This window comes from Pteronotus mesoamericanus, unplaced genomic scaffold, assembly GCF_021234165.1.
Source record: "Pteronotus mesoamericanus isolate MK-2021 breed Mesoamerican mustached bat unplaced genomic scaffold, CSHL_Meso_final contig_639, whole genome shotgun sequence".
NCBI lineage: Eukaryota > Metazoa > Chordata > Mammalia > Chiroptera > Mormoopidae > Pteronotus > Pteronotus mesoamericanus.
The window spans coordinates 1,695,901-1,710,977 of record NW_026555223.1 but is presented as its reverse complement, the minus strand read 5'-3'; the positions used below and the strand labels follow the sequence as shown (position 1 = coordinate 1,710,977).

The window sequence follows — 15,077 nt, the reverse complement described above, 5'->3', positions numbered from 1 at the left end:
GAGCTTCAGGTTTATCCCAGCGAAAGGCGGGAGTCCGCGCAGGGCCCCCTGAGGCTTCGGGGGCTATGGCCGGGGTCGCATGCTTGGGGAAAGGTGTGGATGCCGACGAATGGTGCGACAGTGGCCTGGGCTCTCTGGGTCCAGACGCAGCGGCTCCCGGAGGACCGGGACTGGGCGCGGAATTGGATCCGGGGCTGTCGTGGGCGCACCTCGTCTTCAGCTACGTCACTGAGGATGGGGACACGTGAGTGAACCTTAGGCTGCCAAACTGGGCCCTAAGCTACGACATCTGATTTTGTATTAGCCTCTGATCCCGGCTTCCCAATCTCTCACTCCTTAATCTGATTTCTGATGCTTGACTTCCTGACCTCTAACCCACAAGTCCTAACCTTTAATAAAACCAATTTCCTACCCGACTTTCATCCTAATCCAATAATTTCTGACCTCCTTTCTTGTTCTCAGAGTTCCACATGCTTTTCCATTGATTCCCAAATTGGATTTGACCTTCCTGACCCCAGTCCTGAGACTTTTATTGGAACTGTAGCTCACGCAGGCATCTGCTGACCTCTTGACCTCCAAAAATGTGTATGGTCTTTGATCTTTCACTTCTGATTTGTGAGCGTTACATCTTGATTTCCGAAAATGACCTTTGGCCTTTGACACAAGATCCCACCTTCTGAATACTGATCTTCTCATCTCACATTCAAAGAGAAAATTTGTAAGCTCCATGACAACAGGGATTCATCTGTTAAGCAAGCGAATGTTTATCAAACACTGCCCTGTCTTAGGCGCTGTTTCGGGTGCTGGTGATAAGGCAGTGAAGAAAACAGAAACAAACTTATACCCTGTGGAATAGACATTTGAGGGAGGAGGGTTTATAGACAGAAAGGAAGGGAGGAAGGGATTGAAAAAAAGAAAGGAAGGAAAAAGAGAAAGAAAGACAAAGACCATAGAAAGACACAAAGTAAGAGAGAGAAAAGAAAGACAGAAAAATGAGAAAAATAAAAAAGCCAAAAAATGGTGTGCCAGAGGGTAGTAAGTTCTTTGGAGAAAAATCACGCAGGAAAATGAGACAAGTAGATTATTTGGGGAGACCATTCCGGGTAAGAGAATAGAAAGAGCAACGTTGGAAAGGCCCAAGTGAGGCACTGTACCCGGGGTTTTTGTGTGTGGTGTTTTCTGCTGTATCCCCAGTGACTGAACAGTGCCTGACCCATAGGTGGCACTCAATAAACATTGATCTCAAAGAACCCAGGTGGCTTCATTAATTTTCTCTTTCTCTCTCTCCTCTTTTTTTTTTGTTTGGTTGTTTTATTGATCTGTGTTCTGACTTTCATTATTTTCTTTCTTCTGCTTACTTTATTTTTCGTTTTCTGGTTTTCAAGGTAGAAGCTGAGGTCATTGATTTGAGACCTTTCTTCTCTGTTACAGGTGTTGGGTGCTGTAAGTTTCCTCAAGCTCACCTTTAGCGGTATCTCACAGATTCTGATATGTTGTGTTGTGGCTTTTATTCAATTTAATATACTTTATAATTTCTCTTTTGATATCTTCTTCAGTTGGTGGATTATTTAGTCTCCAAATATTGGGAAGTCTTTCCAGATACCTTCTTTTATTGATTTCTAATGTAATTCCATTGTGGACTGAGAACATATTTTGTATGACTAGAATCCTTTTAAACTTATTAAAACTTGTTGTATGGTCCAGAATATTGTGTGCACTTGAAAAGAATATATATTCTGCTGTTATTGGCTATAGGATTCCATTCTGCTATATCCTTGCTGATGATTTTTGTATACTTGTTCTATCAATTCCTGAGAGAGATGTACTGAAATCTCCAATAAGAATTGTGGATTTGTCTATTTCTCCTTGTAGTTTTATCAGGTTTTGCTTCATGTAATTGGACAGTTTGTTATTAGGGGCACAAATGTTTAGAATTATGACTCTTGCCTCATTGACCTCTTTCTTGTTATGAAATAACCTTCTTTATCCTGGTAATATTCCTTGCTCCGAGATTTACTTTCATATTAAAATACTCAAGTCTTGCTTTCTTTTGGCTAACTAGTGTGAGCATGATACACCTTATTCTACCCTTTTATTTTTAATCTATTTTAAAATATTTATATTTAAAGGGTTTCTTAGAGGCAGCATATAGTTGGGTTTTGCTTTTTTAGTCAATGTGACAATGTCTGCTTTGTAATTAGAGTGTTTAGGCCATTTACATTTAATTATTGATGTGGTTATGTTTATTATATTGCTATTTTATACTTGTATCTTCTTTGTTTCTCTGTTCCTCTTTAGCTTCCTTCTTTTGGAACTAGTACATTTTGTTCCATTGTATTTCTTTGTTGGTTTATTAGCTTTAAGTCTTTGCTTTGTTACTTTAGTGATCACTCTGAAAGACAGGGCTGGCAGACTCTGGCCTCCAGGAAGAACCCAGCCAGCCACCTGCTTTTGTGTGGCTGTGAGCTAAGAATGGTTTTTATGTTTTTAAATGGTTGAAAAAAATAAAAAGAACAATATTTTGTTACCAGTGAAAATCATATGAAATTCCAATTTCAGGCTCCATAAATCAAGTTCTGTTGGAATACAGCCTCACTTATCTGTTTCCATATTGTCATTTTCTGCTTTGGCTTCACCCCAGCAGAGTGGAGTAGGTAAAAGAGACCACGTGATCAACAAAGCCTAAAATATTCATCTGGCCCTTTATAGAAAATGTTTGAAATGTTTGCAGATCCCTGCTTGAGAGTTTATAGTGTACAAATTTGACCTTTGAGTGATAGTATGCCACTTCCCATGGTGTAAAAGAACCTTAGATAGTGTATTTCCGTTTGTCCCTCCCTGGCCTTTATGCTATTGTGGTCACACATTTTACTTCTACGTGTGTTATAAACTCCACCAAATGTTGTTATTATTTTTGCTTAAACAGTCAATTATATTAAAAAATTATCTTCGAAAGAGACATAATTAAAAAAAAGTATCTGTTGATTCCCAGTATTACTCTTTTCAGTGTTCTTTAGTCCTTTGTATAGATCTATATTCCATTTGATATCATTTTCCTTTTGCTTGCAGGTTTCCTCTAGCATTTCTTGTGGCGTGGGTCTGCTGGCGATGAGTTCCTTCAGCTTTTGTGTATCTGAAAACATCTGTATTTTGTATTCATTTTTGAAAGCTATTTTTGCTAGGTTAAAGAATTCTGGTTGGACAGTTACTGTCTTTGAATACATTGAAGATGTTGCTTCATTGTGGTTTTTTCCATTCTTCCCTAGGTGAAATCTGCTGTCATCCTTATTTCTAGTCCTCTGTATTTAAGATATCTCTTCTCTGGCTGCTTTTAAGATTTTGGTCTTTATCATTGGTTTTTAACAGATTTTTTTTAAAAATGATGGATCTTAGTGTAGTTTACTTCATATTTCTTGTTCTTGGCAGTCATTCACCTTCATGGCTCTGTGAGTTTAGAGTTTTCAGCAAGCTTGGAGAATTTTCAAGGTATTGTTTCTTCAAATATATATATATTTTATCCACCTCCTCCTTTAGGGACATTATCCCACAGATCGCTGATGTTTTTTCATTTTTAAATATGCTTTTTGTTTTTAGTTCTGGAAAGTTTCTGTTGTGAAGTCTTCTGATTTGTCAGTCTTTCTTTTGCAATATGTAATCTGTTGTTAATTCTATCCACTGTGTTTTTCATTTCAAGTGCTGTAGTTTTTATCTCTAGGAGTTCTACTTTTTAAAAAGATTGTATTTATTTACTTTTAGACAGAGGGGAAAGAGGGAAGAAAGAGAGGGAGAGAAAAGACAATGTGTGGTTGCCTCTCGCATGCTGCCCAGTGGGGACCCAGCCTACAACCCAGTCATGTGCCCTGATGGGGAATCGAACAGGAGACCCTTTGGTTTGCAGGCTGGCACTCAATTTAATGAGCCACACCAGCCAGGGCTGTTTTTATTGATTTTATTTTATTTTTTAATGATATATTACTAATTAAGCTATTGCAGTGGTCCTGATTTTACCCCCTTAGCCACTTTCCACCCAGCACCTCCCACTCTCTCCGGCAATCCCCACACCATTGTTCACGTCCATGGGTCATGTGTATAAGTTCTCTGGCTACTCTATTTCCTATACTGTATTTTATATCACTGTGGCTATTCTGTAACTACCTATTTGTACTTAGTCCCCTCACCTCTTAACCCATTCCCCCTCACCGCCCTCCATTCTGGCAACCATCAAAATGCTCTTTGTATCCATTATTCTCTCTGTTTCTCTTGTTTGTTTTATTTGTTTTTTCGATTCAGTCGTTGATAGGTATGTATTTGTTGCTGTTTTATTGTTCATAGTTTTGATCTTTTTCTTAAATAAGTCCCTTTAACATTTCATGTAATAATGGTTTGAATATGATGAATTTTAGCTTTTCTTGTCTGAGGAGCTGTTTATCTGTCCTTCAATTCTAAATGATATCTTTGCTGGGTAGAGCAATCTTGGCTGTAGATCCCTGCTTTCAATGACTTTGAATACTTCTTGCCAATCCCTTCTAACCCACAAAGTTTCTTTTGAGAAATCAGCTGACAGTCTTATGGGAGTTCCACTGTATGTAATTAACTGCTTTTCTCTTGCTGCTTTTAAGATCCTCTTTTTATCTTTAACCTTTCGCATTTTTCTTTTTAAATATTTTATTTATTTATTTTTAGAGATGAGGAAGGGAAGGAGAGGGAGAGAAACATCAATGCGTGGTTGCCTCTCACACGCCCCCCACTGGGGACCCGGCACACAACACAGGCATGTACCCTGACCGGGAATCGAATTGGCAACCCTTTGGTTTGCAGGTGGGCATTCAATCCACTGAGCCTCACCAGTCAGGGCTAACTTTCGGCATTTTAATTATCTGTCTTAGAGTGTCTTGGGCCTCTTTGCATCCATCTCGTTTGGGACTTTGTGTGCTTCCTGGACTTTTGTGTCTTATTTCTTTCACCAAATTAGGGAAGTTTTCTTTCACTATTTCTTCAAATAGACTTCCAATTTCTTGTTCTTTCTCTTCTCCTTCTGGCACCGCTATGAGGCAAATGTTGGACTTCTTGAAGTTGTCCCAGAGGCTGCTTACACTATCCTCATTTGTTTTTGGAATCTTTTTTCTTCTTCTTGTTCTAAATGGTTGTTTTGTGCTTTCTTTATGTTCCAAATCATTGATTTGATTCTCAGCTTCATCCACTCTACTGTTGATTTCCTGTAAATTGTTCTTTATTTCAATTAGTGTATCCTTCGTTTCTGACTGGATCTTTTTTATGCTGTTGAGGTCCTCACTAAGTTCCTCAAGCATCCTTATAACCAGGGTTTTGAACTCTGCATATGATACATTACTATCTGTATTTTGTTTGGTTCTTTTTCTGGATTTTAATCTGTTCTTTCATTTGGGTCACATTTCTCTCTCTCCCCATTTTGGCAGTGTCCCTGTGTTTGTTTCCATGTATTAGGTAGAGCTTCTATGATTCTCTGTCTTGGCAGTGTGGCCTAATATAATAGGTGTCCTGTAGGGTCCAGTGGCACAGCCTCCCCATCACCCAAGCTGGATACTCAGGGTACACCATTTGTGTGGGCTGAGTACACTTTGTAGTTAAGCCTTGATTACTGTTGGCAGGTCAATGAGAGGGATTTATCCAGGCCAGTCAGGTGCAAGGATTGGCGGTGACCACTGACCACCACCCTCCACCCTCCACGGAGGATCAGCTGTGCAGAGGCGGGATGGTGGTGCTCCAGCGTGGTCTGTAGCTGTTTACTGAGAGTGCAGGCCCGGGGGTTCCCCAGGTGGTGCCAGCGAAGGTCAGTCCACATGATGTTTTGCCTGGGGTCACCCTGCCTGAGCTATAAAGCAATCTGAGATGGCTGCTACTTGTGCTGGGCTTGGAGATTGTCAGATGAGGCCAAGCTGTGAATCTAGGCTGGTTGCTGCTAGTACCGGGCCTGGGGCCCCTTAGCAAGAAGAATGGTGGCTGGGGACCCACTGAGGTTGGCTATTGCTTGTTTGAGAGGATTTAGGAAGTTGTGAAGCATGATCTAAGACCAGCCACTTATATAGAAAAACAGCTAATTCCATAAGTTTGGTGGGACAGAATTTCTGGAGATATCTAGGGTGGGGCAAACAGTGTTAGCCAGGTTGATGGAGTCTCAGATATGGCACCAGCCTGACGGCTCTGTGGCTTTGTCAGGGGAGGGTTTAGAAAAGGGACAATGGCCTCTGCTCACCTTTCTGTCTGGGAGAAGGCTCTCCCCCAGCTCTCGCCTTGATGCCAGACTTTTCATTTTCTCCCTGTGTGCCACTGGTGCCTTTCAAGCTGGTACCCCAGTGCTGGAGCTCAGAGGGAGTGAGTCTGGCTAAGTCTGTGTATGGGTTCTTTAAGAGGAACTGCTTGGGGGTCCAGAAGTTTCTTCTGCCAATTCAGTCCCCACTGGTTTTTGGAGCCAGAAGTTATGGAGGCGTATCTTCCTGACACTGGAACTCTGGTCTGGGGGGCCTTCTGTGGGGCAGGGACTCCTTGCTCCCAAGATATTACTCCTGAATTTTTATGCACCACATGTGGATGTGGGGCCAGCCTGTCCTTTGACTCCACCCCTCGTACCAGTCTGGATGGCTATGGTTTCTTTAATTCCATAGTTGTCAGATTTCCATTCAGCTCACTTTCTGATGGTTCTGAGTGCTGGTTGTCCTGTATTTTAGCTGTAATTTGATGTGGTTGTGCAAGGAGGCGAGCCATGTTTACCTCTGCCACCATGTTGGCCGGAAGTGTTTTTATTGATCTTAGAAAGAGAGGAAGGGAGTGGGGGAAAAGAGAGAGAGAAATATTGATATGGGAGAGAAACATTGATCTGCAGTCTTCTTTATATGCCCCAAGTGGGGACCAAACCTGCAACCTTGGGTGTACAGAATGACACTAACCAACTGAGCCATCTGGCCGAGGCTGGAGTTCTTTTATCATCCATGTCTCAACTTTTGGAATGGGTGAGATATAGTTATAATGAACTTTTTAAATATTCTTGTTTGCTAATTCTAACATCTGGATCACTTCTGGGTCAACTGCAGTAAATTGATTATTCTAATTATGGATCATGTATTCCTGCTTCTTTGCATGCCTGATGGTCTTTGATTAGATGTCAGACATTGTAGATTTTACCTTGTTAGACTGGTTAGTTTGTGTTCCTATAAATATTCTTGAGAATTGTTCTGGGATTCAGCTAAATTACTTATATGTAGTTTGACCTTTTGGGTTTTGCTTTTATGATTTGTTAGGTGGGTCCTGAACAGTTATTCCACCTAGCTCATTATTCCCCACTACTGAGGTAAGACCTTCTGGAGTATTTTACTCAATGTCCTGTGAATGATGGGCTTTTCCTAGCCTGGCTGGTGGGAACAGGTGCTATTCCCAGTCTCATGTGGGCAATAGATATATCTCTCTAATCCTTTTGGATGGTATTTCCACAGACTGGGGTAGTTTCCTCATACCGAGGCTCTGATCAGTATCCTCCTAAACTGTACAGAGGTCCCTCTGCAGATGTCCAGAATCTCTCCCTGTAGAGCTCTCCTCTCAGGTTCTCTATCCTCTGACTCTGGCTACCTGGCTCCCCGCCGAGACTCGGCTCCATCTCCTCCCCACAGGCACCTCCCTGCACTGTGGCATGGAAATTCTCAAAACAGGAAGCTATGGTAGTCAGGTGAAGGGTTCACTTCATTTATTTCCTGTCTTTCACTATCATTCATTCCACGATGTCCAGTATCTTGAAAACTGTTGTTTCATACAAAAAAGAAAAAGAAAGAAGAAAGGAAGGAAGGAAAGAAGGGAGAAAAGAAGGAAACTGTCATTTTGTATACTGTTTTGTTTGATTTGTTGGTTGATTCAGTAGGAGGGAAATCTGGTCCATGTTTGAAGGGAGATAAAAGTCCTACTTAATAAACATTGATTAAACCAATCTTCTGAATTAACTCTTACCTGACCCTCTCAGATTCCTGACGGCTGGTTCCAGAACTGTGGTCACAATGGCTAGCACACAGTGGGCACACCATGTTTATTGAATGAGTAAATGGAAGAGTGCTTGAGCTCTGCTTTCTGATCCCTGTCCTTGTTCTCAGGGCTCTGCACTTGGCTGTGATTCATCAGCATGAGCCCTTCCTGGATTTCCTGCTAGGCTATGTGGCTGGCACTGAGTACTTGGACCTGCAGAATGACTTGGGCCAGGTGAGCCACTGGAGGACAGTGCAAGGCTTGGGGCCAGGATTCTCAGTGAAATCCCTAACCCCTGCACTCTGCTCCTGCAGACAGCCCTGCATCTGGCAGCCATCCTGGGGGAGGCATCCACAGTGGAGAAGTTGTATATGGCGGGCTCCGGATTGCACGTGGCAGAGCGTGGGGGCCACACCGCTTTGCACCTGGCCTGCCGTGTGGGGGCACACGCCTGCGCCCGAGTGCTGCTCCAGCCCCGCCCCCAGCGCCCCAGGGAAGCCCCCAACACCTACCTCACTCAGGGCCTGGACCACACCCCCGACACCGACCACACCCCTGTTGCCTTGTACCCCGAACCTGACTTGGAGAAGGAAGAGGATGAGAGTGAAGACTGGAAGCTGCAGCTGGAGGCTGAAAACTACCACGGTGAGGGTCCATAGTCCCTGAGAAGGGCCAGGTGACGGCCCCTGGCTCTGGGTTCAGCTCTCCTGACTCAACACCCAGTCCCTTGGAAAATAACTCTGAGGCTTCAGGGAACCAGACATTGGGACCAAAGACTCCCACTCAGGCCCCAGATTATTGAGAACTGGCCACAGGGGACCCAGGAACTCCACCTGAAGGCTCCAGATCACTTGTAACCCCACAGGCCAGAGCTCCTGGGCCAAATTCAGGTGTTGGGCCCAGTCTCCCTAGCTGGAAAGCACAACTCACCCTGGACACCACCCCCCCGCCTTCAGCCATGGGTCCCAGCCCACCCAGGATGATAGAACTGAAGGCCCAGGCCCTCTGTGAAATTCTGGCAGCCCAGATTCCCAGAGTTTGACACTGGAGTTCAGGGACAGGCTTCTTCAGCCAGTCCTCATGAGAAAAAAGACTGTCTACCCTGGGCCCTGGTGTCTGGGTCTCAGTTCTCCCATCTGTAAGTCCGACTGCCTGGGACCAAGTCCCTTCACAAGGGGACAGAGGTCATCCAGGACCCAGTCAGCGTTCAGGGCCTACTCCAAGCCTCCAAGCTTATAGTCTCTTCAACTACTCAGGACCCAGGAATTTGGGTCCCAGTTTCTTTGCAAAATAAGACCAGAGGCTCACGTCTCTTAGGCCCCAAGATCTAGGCCTCCTGTCTGTAGCCACAGGCTCTTTGGCCATTAGGCCCCAGCCATCCCACTGGATTCCCCGAGGCACTGGAATCTCCAGCCAGTTTCAGTCCATCTGAGACTTAGGCATTTACAACACAGGTGGCTCTTGGACATACCCAGGAATTCAGGAGCCAGACCCCAGACTCGCTCACCCTCAGGCCCTCCCCCATGATTGTGGCATTGGGTGCCCAAGCCCCTCACCCTCATCATCTGACATCAGTCACTCTGTCCCCAGGCCATACCCCACTCCATGTAGCCGTCATCCACAAAGATGCAGAGATGGTCCGTCTACTCCGGGAGGCTGGAGCTGACCTCAACAAACCGGTGAGCCTCCCTAGGGAGAAGGTGTGGCAGGATTGGGTTGTCCCCAGGGTGGGACAGGGCCTCCTCTGACCTCTCTGCTACACCCCGCAGGAGCCTACGTGCGGCCGGAGCCCCCTGCACTTGGCAGTGGAGGCCCAAGCAGCCGATGTGCTGGAGCTTCTTCTGAAGGCGGGTGCTGACCCTGCTGCCCGCATGTATGGTGGCCGCACCCCACTGGGCAGCGCCATGCTACGGCCCAACCCCATCCTCGCCCGCCTCCTCCGGGCACACGGTGCCCCTGAACCTGAGGATGAGGACGACAAACCTGGCCCCTGCAGCAGCAGTAGCGACAGCGACAGCAGGGATGAGGGCGTGAGTCAGGAGGAAAGACTGGACAGCCCAGCTTGGGGGCTCAGTGTAGGTGGGCAGGTAGAAAGGGGAACGGGAGAAGTTAGGCCAGACGTTGAGACTGAGCTTGGGCTGCTGCAATTAGAGAACTCAGGCAGGAGTGCAAGTAGCGTAGGTGAGTTGAACGGTGGAGGGTTGGGGGTGGCAGGAAAAACTCGGGCCGTGGTGGTTGGGAAATTAAGGCAATGGCAGAAGGCGAGCTCAGGCAGAGGAAGCGAAGAGACCTCGGTTATAGTGACCGATAAATAGGCAGCAGTGGGCTAGCTGCGGTGCGGGGAGAGCTTGGGCCGTGGGCAGGTGACCTTGGGCAGCAGTGATTCGGACACGGGCAGCAGTGGGGAAAGGCCTTAGCCAGCAGTGAGGATGTTTCTTTGGAGAACCCAGGCAGCTCCTTTGGGCAGGGAAGGATGTCGAATGCGGGGACTGAGGAATTTGGGTAAAGGCAGACGGAAGGGGTAGAGGAAGGAGACCTCAGTGTCTATGGCTGCTGAAGAACTGGAGAAGCAACCGGGCTAGAGCCCCAGCAGTAGCTGTGGGAGAACTCAGCTGACCTTGAAAATGGTGGGTGGAGAACCAGGAGCCAGGAAGTTGAACTACAAGGAGGAAAACTTGGGTTTCAAGACAAGATCCAATTTTTAGGGTGAGTGGGAGAAATTGGGCAGCAGGCAAGGTGGCAGCCACCTGAGCCCCTCTGTTTGGCCTTCTCTGCCCCTAGGATGAATACGACGACATCGTGGTCCACAGTGACCGGACTGCAAACCGGATACCTCCTACCCAAGCCTCAAAACCTCTCCCTGATGACCCCATCTGACTTAGTTGTTAATAGAATTTCCAATCTAATAAAATCTCAATTCTGACAACTAGAGACTAGATTGACTGTTGCCTTCTCAGTCTTCCGGTTTACTCCTGGGCCCCATCCCTCCAAAATTGAGTGCTACACAGTAAGTCTTGGTGGTTTTCTTTGTGCTTTATTCACTCAGAAGGGTTGGAGCGGGTTTGGTGGGTGGCAGAGTGTTTCCTGAGTCAGGCTGAGCCCGGCCCCGCTAGCTGGCACAGGCCCGGCCCCTCAGGCCTCGTTCCAAGGCCTTCCCCCAACTCCTACAGGCTGAGGAGTGGAGTGGGGCACCAGGTGAGGCGGGGGCTTTGGGGGTCAACAGTCCTAAGCGATGGGTGTGTCAGGAAGAAGGAGGACATGAGGTCAGGAGTCAGCCCTCCCTCCTGAGCTCCTGCCCCAGCACCTCCGCAGCCTTCTTCAGCTCCTCTCTCACGTGCTCCAGCTGCTCCACATCCTGCTCCTGGTGGGACCGGAAATGGGGTGGTCAGCACCCACCAGAGGGCGGTCACCTCCATGGCCACTCATGACGTGGGCCACGTCAGCTGGCATACTGGCAGCCAGCAGTGGTCATCCTGCGGCTGACCACAGTGGCTGCTATAACCAGGGAAGAGTAATGTTGGCCAGCATGACCAGTATGAACATTGGTGAAGTTTATGGTGACTGTCATAGCCAACAGCAGTAGACACAGGACTAGCAAAGGTGCAACTTGGATGTCATGACCCATTTGGGAGGTGATAGCCATTTTGGTTACAGCCACCAATCATGGAAACATCTTACTCTATGTGACCCAGCAATAGTATTCATCTATAGTTCAGTGAACCAGGCACAGCAGCCTATTCATGTGGCCAATTTGGTTGTCAGGGACTAGCAATCATGGCTAATTCAGACGCTTCTGTGCACTAATGATGGCTGTCCGGGTTACTGTAATAAGAATGGAAGCCATTTTGGTCAAGTAGAGGCCCTGCTTGGATGTTCCTCTCTGGTCCTGGTCACTGTGACCCATTCATGGTGGGTCTTGCTGTTTATGGCCCAACACTGGTAGCTGTTTGGTAGGAACTCCACTGCTGGGTCTACCCTGCTCCCCATTGCCTCCTTTGCTCACCTCCCTCTCCGAAGCCTCTTCCTTCTCCTCCTGTTTGGGCTCAGTTTCTGGCTGGTGATGGTGGTGGTGCAGCAAGGCCTTGTACCTCTCTCTTCCCCTGCCCTCTGCCCCCTTCCACAGGCTGTGGCCCCCGCCCAGCACCTGCATGCCCTTCTCCTCGGCTTCGAATTGGGCCGTCTCCTCGTCACTGGCCTGCTCTGCCACCCGCTTCTGGGGGCCCCCTCCATCCCCTAGCTGCTGCTTCCACAGGCTCTCGAAGGTCTCCATGGACCCTCTCTTCTTTTCCCCCTCGTCTTCCTCCTCATGGTCCTCCTCCTGGTGGAGCCTGCTGTGGAGCTGCTCACGGACTGCCTGTTCCCGCACTTCGGACTTGTGGATCTTCTCTGCTGCCTCCTCCTCGTCCTCATCCCTCACCTCCTGGCTGGACCTCATCCTCCCAGCCTCCCGCTTCTTGAAATCTCCAAGCAGCAAGCCTTTCTCCTCAGCGGATACACAGCTATAGGGTTCTGTCTCACACATCTCTGGTGGAAAGAGAAAGGATGTTTTGTGCAGCCAGTTGGGAAACATCTGGAGTTCTGGGGCCCACCAAAAACCCCACAGGGGGAGTGCCCAGAACTGGGAGAGGAGGGTCAGGTACTGGGGACATTGTCTGTCCCGCCTTCTGGGCCTTTGTAGGGAGTCCCAAGGGTTGGCTGGGGCCAGGCTGGACACGCTGGGAGAAGAGAGGGCATGAGGACATGCTGCACCAGCACCTCTGCCAGCCTGAAATAGAGCCCAAGCAGGAGGAGAAGGAAGAGGCTTTGGAGAGGGAGGCAAGTGGAGGAGGCAAGGGCGGGTTGGGGATGAGGACACCCTCCAGGCAGCCCCGGGCCAGAACAGCAGGTGGGTGGGAGCTTCCGGAGGACCTGGAGCCTGGGCCCTCCTTACCTTTCTGAAGGAGAGCCGTGCAGGGGCCTCGTTGGGCCTGACCCAGCGTCAGCACTTCTCTGACCACCTCTGCCAGACAGCGGGTCAGCTGGGGGTGAAGGGAACCTGAGGTTAGGGCAGGTGGAGGTAAGGAGAGCAGCTGCAGGGGAGATGAGTGTGGAGGAGGCTGGGCAGAGGGGGCCAGGATGATACAGGGCAAGGGGTCCACACTCCTTACCTCCTCCTTGGAGGGTCTCGGCTCCAAGGGCGCAGCGGAGGCTGTAGAGGAAGGAAGTGGGAACTGGGGTCAAGACCCCGGCGCCAAGCCCAGTCCTGATCCAAGCTCCAAGGGCGTCCTGGTACTCACAGTCCCCTCCCAGCCCACCTGCCAGACGCACTGTCCCCACTGGGAAACTCGGCCCATGAAGCCTCTCACCCGACCCAGCCGGGTGCACTGACCCAGGTCCTCCATCACCCGAGTCCTCGCTCCCCACATGGCCGCCGAGGTGCCCCTTCCCGGTTTCTGGCACTTACATGCCCCCAGCAGCAGCACCAGCAGCGGGGACAGCGACAGCACCAGCAGTGCAGAAGGTCCGCAGCGCAGCATGGCGGAGCTTCTCGACCAGGGTCCTAGCGCTGTGCAGACCAAAGCAGCAGCTCCTTTTGACCAGCGCCCCTGGCCCCCCGCAAGGGAGGAAGTGACATCACTGCCGCCCCCTCCTCGCCCGCGGCTGGACAACAGCTGCGGGGCGCCCGAGCTGCCTGAGACCCTCAATTATTCATGGGGACCCACGCCCTGCACCCGCTCCCCTCCTGCTTCTGGCGCCTCTGCACCAGCATGGCCAGGGGTTGGAGGGTAGGGAGGTTCCCCGCAGAAACAGGATCTGACAAGCTTAAGCCCTCGCTGGTAGGCAGGCCTGGGTTCAAATCCAGTAGCAGCCACTGACTGACCGACCTCATGCAACTCCTACCCTTCCTTGGCCTGGGTTTCCCCATCTGGAAAGTGGGTCTCAGCCTATTTCCTGAGGCTGCGGCTGGGCTCCTCCTGACTCCCAGCCCCACAGCTGCCAGTCCTGCAGTCCCGGGACGATTATTGCCTAACCTCTCTGAAGCCTGTTCTTCGTTAGTAAAATAGGGCTGGTGACAACCTACTCTGCAGGTGAGGCTTGACGGTGAGGACTTAAAAAAATGAACGTGTGTATAAGCTAACAGGCAGTACTGGGCATCGGCAACTGCGCAGGTTGTGGCACCTTCAGCCCTGTAATTTTTATTGAGCGCCTACTTCATGTCCAGCCCCCACCTAGACCCTGAGGCTGCTGCAGTGAAGGAACTGGCAAACTGCGCTGCCCTCTTGGCACAGACATTTGAGAAGTGGGTGGTAGGTAACACTTAAATAATCACACTTCCTCTAAGGAGGGAGGAGGGGACTGCGGTGTATCACTAGATGCTGGGAGTTTTACATTGTGGCCAGAAAGCTCGGGGATGTCGTCCTCTCTGAGGTGACACTTGGGCAGAGACCTGGTGATTCAAACGGAGCAATCACACAAGATCTAGGGGAACAGGAGCCAGGGAGGGGATGAGTGAGTGCAAAGGCTACAGCATGACAGAGGGAGGGTTGAAGAGAAAGGTAGGGAACATACTGCTTGGGCCTCGTGGACCACAGTGACCGCCGTGGCCCTTCCTGAGCGAGCTGGAACCACAGGCGCTCTGAGCGGGAGGGGAATGCCCTGATGCCGGTGTCCCGGTGCCCGTCTGGCCATGTGTTTGGGACAGGGAGCAGGGACACAGCAGAGGTTGCATGACTCTCCAAATGGGAAGTGGTGGTGGACAGGATCACGGAAGGGCCCGGGACAAGAGACAGAGGGCCGGTCCTGGGGATATTTTGAAGGTGGAGCCATGTGCAGAGGGACTGGATGTGGACGTTAAGAGGATGACCTGCAGGGCTGAGGCCAGAGACCTGGGGAAATGGCTCCATGTACTGCAATGGGCACACCTCGGGGAAGGGCAAGTTTTGGTCTGTTTGTCCTGCCTCCTGGCCTCCTACCCGGAGCTGGAGACCAAGGGGTGAGGCTGAAATAGGCCAGTGTGAGATGCCACTGTCCTAAAGGGGAGAGAACTTGGAATCCTCTCAGCTACCGTGGTGGCCCCCAAGCTACCATCCAGGTGCCCTGGGAGTTGCTGTTCC

At 49.2% G+C, this 15,077-nt stretch overlaps 2 protein-coding genes across 4 annotated transcripts; one reads left to right on the top strand and one right to left on the bottom strand.

The window, feature by feature from the left end:
• The first annotated feature begins 4 nt into the window (after nt 1-4).
• NFKBIB (NFKB inhibitor beta) lies at nt 5-10,902 on the top strand. 3 transcript variants are annotated; one of them, XM_054580810.1, is made up of 6 exons: nt 5-244; nt 8,112-8,217; nt 8,505-8,628; nt 9,574-9,662; nt 9,753-10,058; nt 10,765-10,902. In XM_054580810.1, the coding sequence occupies exons 1-6, from the start codon at nt 66-68 to the stop codon at nt 10,858-10,860; spliced, it is 900 nt and encodes a 299-aa protein (XP_054436785.1). In that variant the 5' UTR covers nt 5-65; the 3' UTR covers nt 10,861-10,902. The 3 variants fall into 3 exon arrangements, with proteins under 3 accessions (XP_054436785.1, XP_054436784.1, XP_054436783.1); XM_054580809.1 differs by having other exon boundaries at nt 8,298-8,628; nt 9,753-10,013; XM_054580808.1 differs by having other exon boundaries at nt 8,298-8,628.
• Nucleotides 10,903-11,126: 224 nt separating this feature from the next.
• CCER2 (coiled-coil glutamate rich protein 2) lies at nt 11,127-13,499 on the bottom strand. Its single transcript, XM_054580823.1, has 5 exons — nt 13,427-13,499; nt 13,131-13,171; nt 12,914-13,001; nt 11,987-12,507; nt 11,127-11,344 (listed from the first exon to the last, which is right to left on the bottom strand). The coding sequence occupies exons 1-5, from the start codon at nt 13,497-13,499 to the stop codon at nt 11,255-11,257; spliced, it is 813 nt and encodes a 270-aa protein (XP_054436798.1). The 3' UTR covers nt 11,127-11,254.
• Between the last annotated feature and the right edge of the window lie 1,578 nt (nt 13,500-15,077).

Coding starts and splice junctions, on each gene's coding strand:
- NFKBIB (XM_054580808.1), top strand. CDS start 66: ATGGCCGGGGTCGCATGCTTGGGGAAAGGTGTGGATGCCGACGAATGG. Junction 245..8,111: donor GTCACTGAGGATGGGGACAC/GTGAGTGAACCT, acceptor CCTTGTTCTCAG/GGCTCTGCACTTGGCTGTGA. Junction 8,218..8,297: donor TGCAGAATGACTTGGGCCAG/GTGAGCCACTGG, acceptor CTGCTCCTGCAG/ACAGCCCTGCATCTGGCAGC.
- CCER2 (XM_054580823.1), bottom strand. CDS start 13,499: ATGCTGCGCTGCGGACCTTCTGCACTGCTGGTGCTGTCGCTGTCCCCG. Junction 13,002..13,130: donor CGAGACCCTCCAAGGAGGAG/GTAAGGAGTGTG, acceptor CTTCACCCCCAG/CTGACCCGCTGTCTGGCAGA. Junction 11,345..11,986: donor AAGAGGCTTCGGAGAGGGAG/GTGAGCAAAGGA, acceptor CGGTCCCACCAG/GAGCAGGATGTGGAGCAGCT.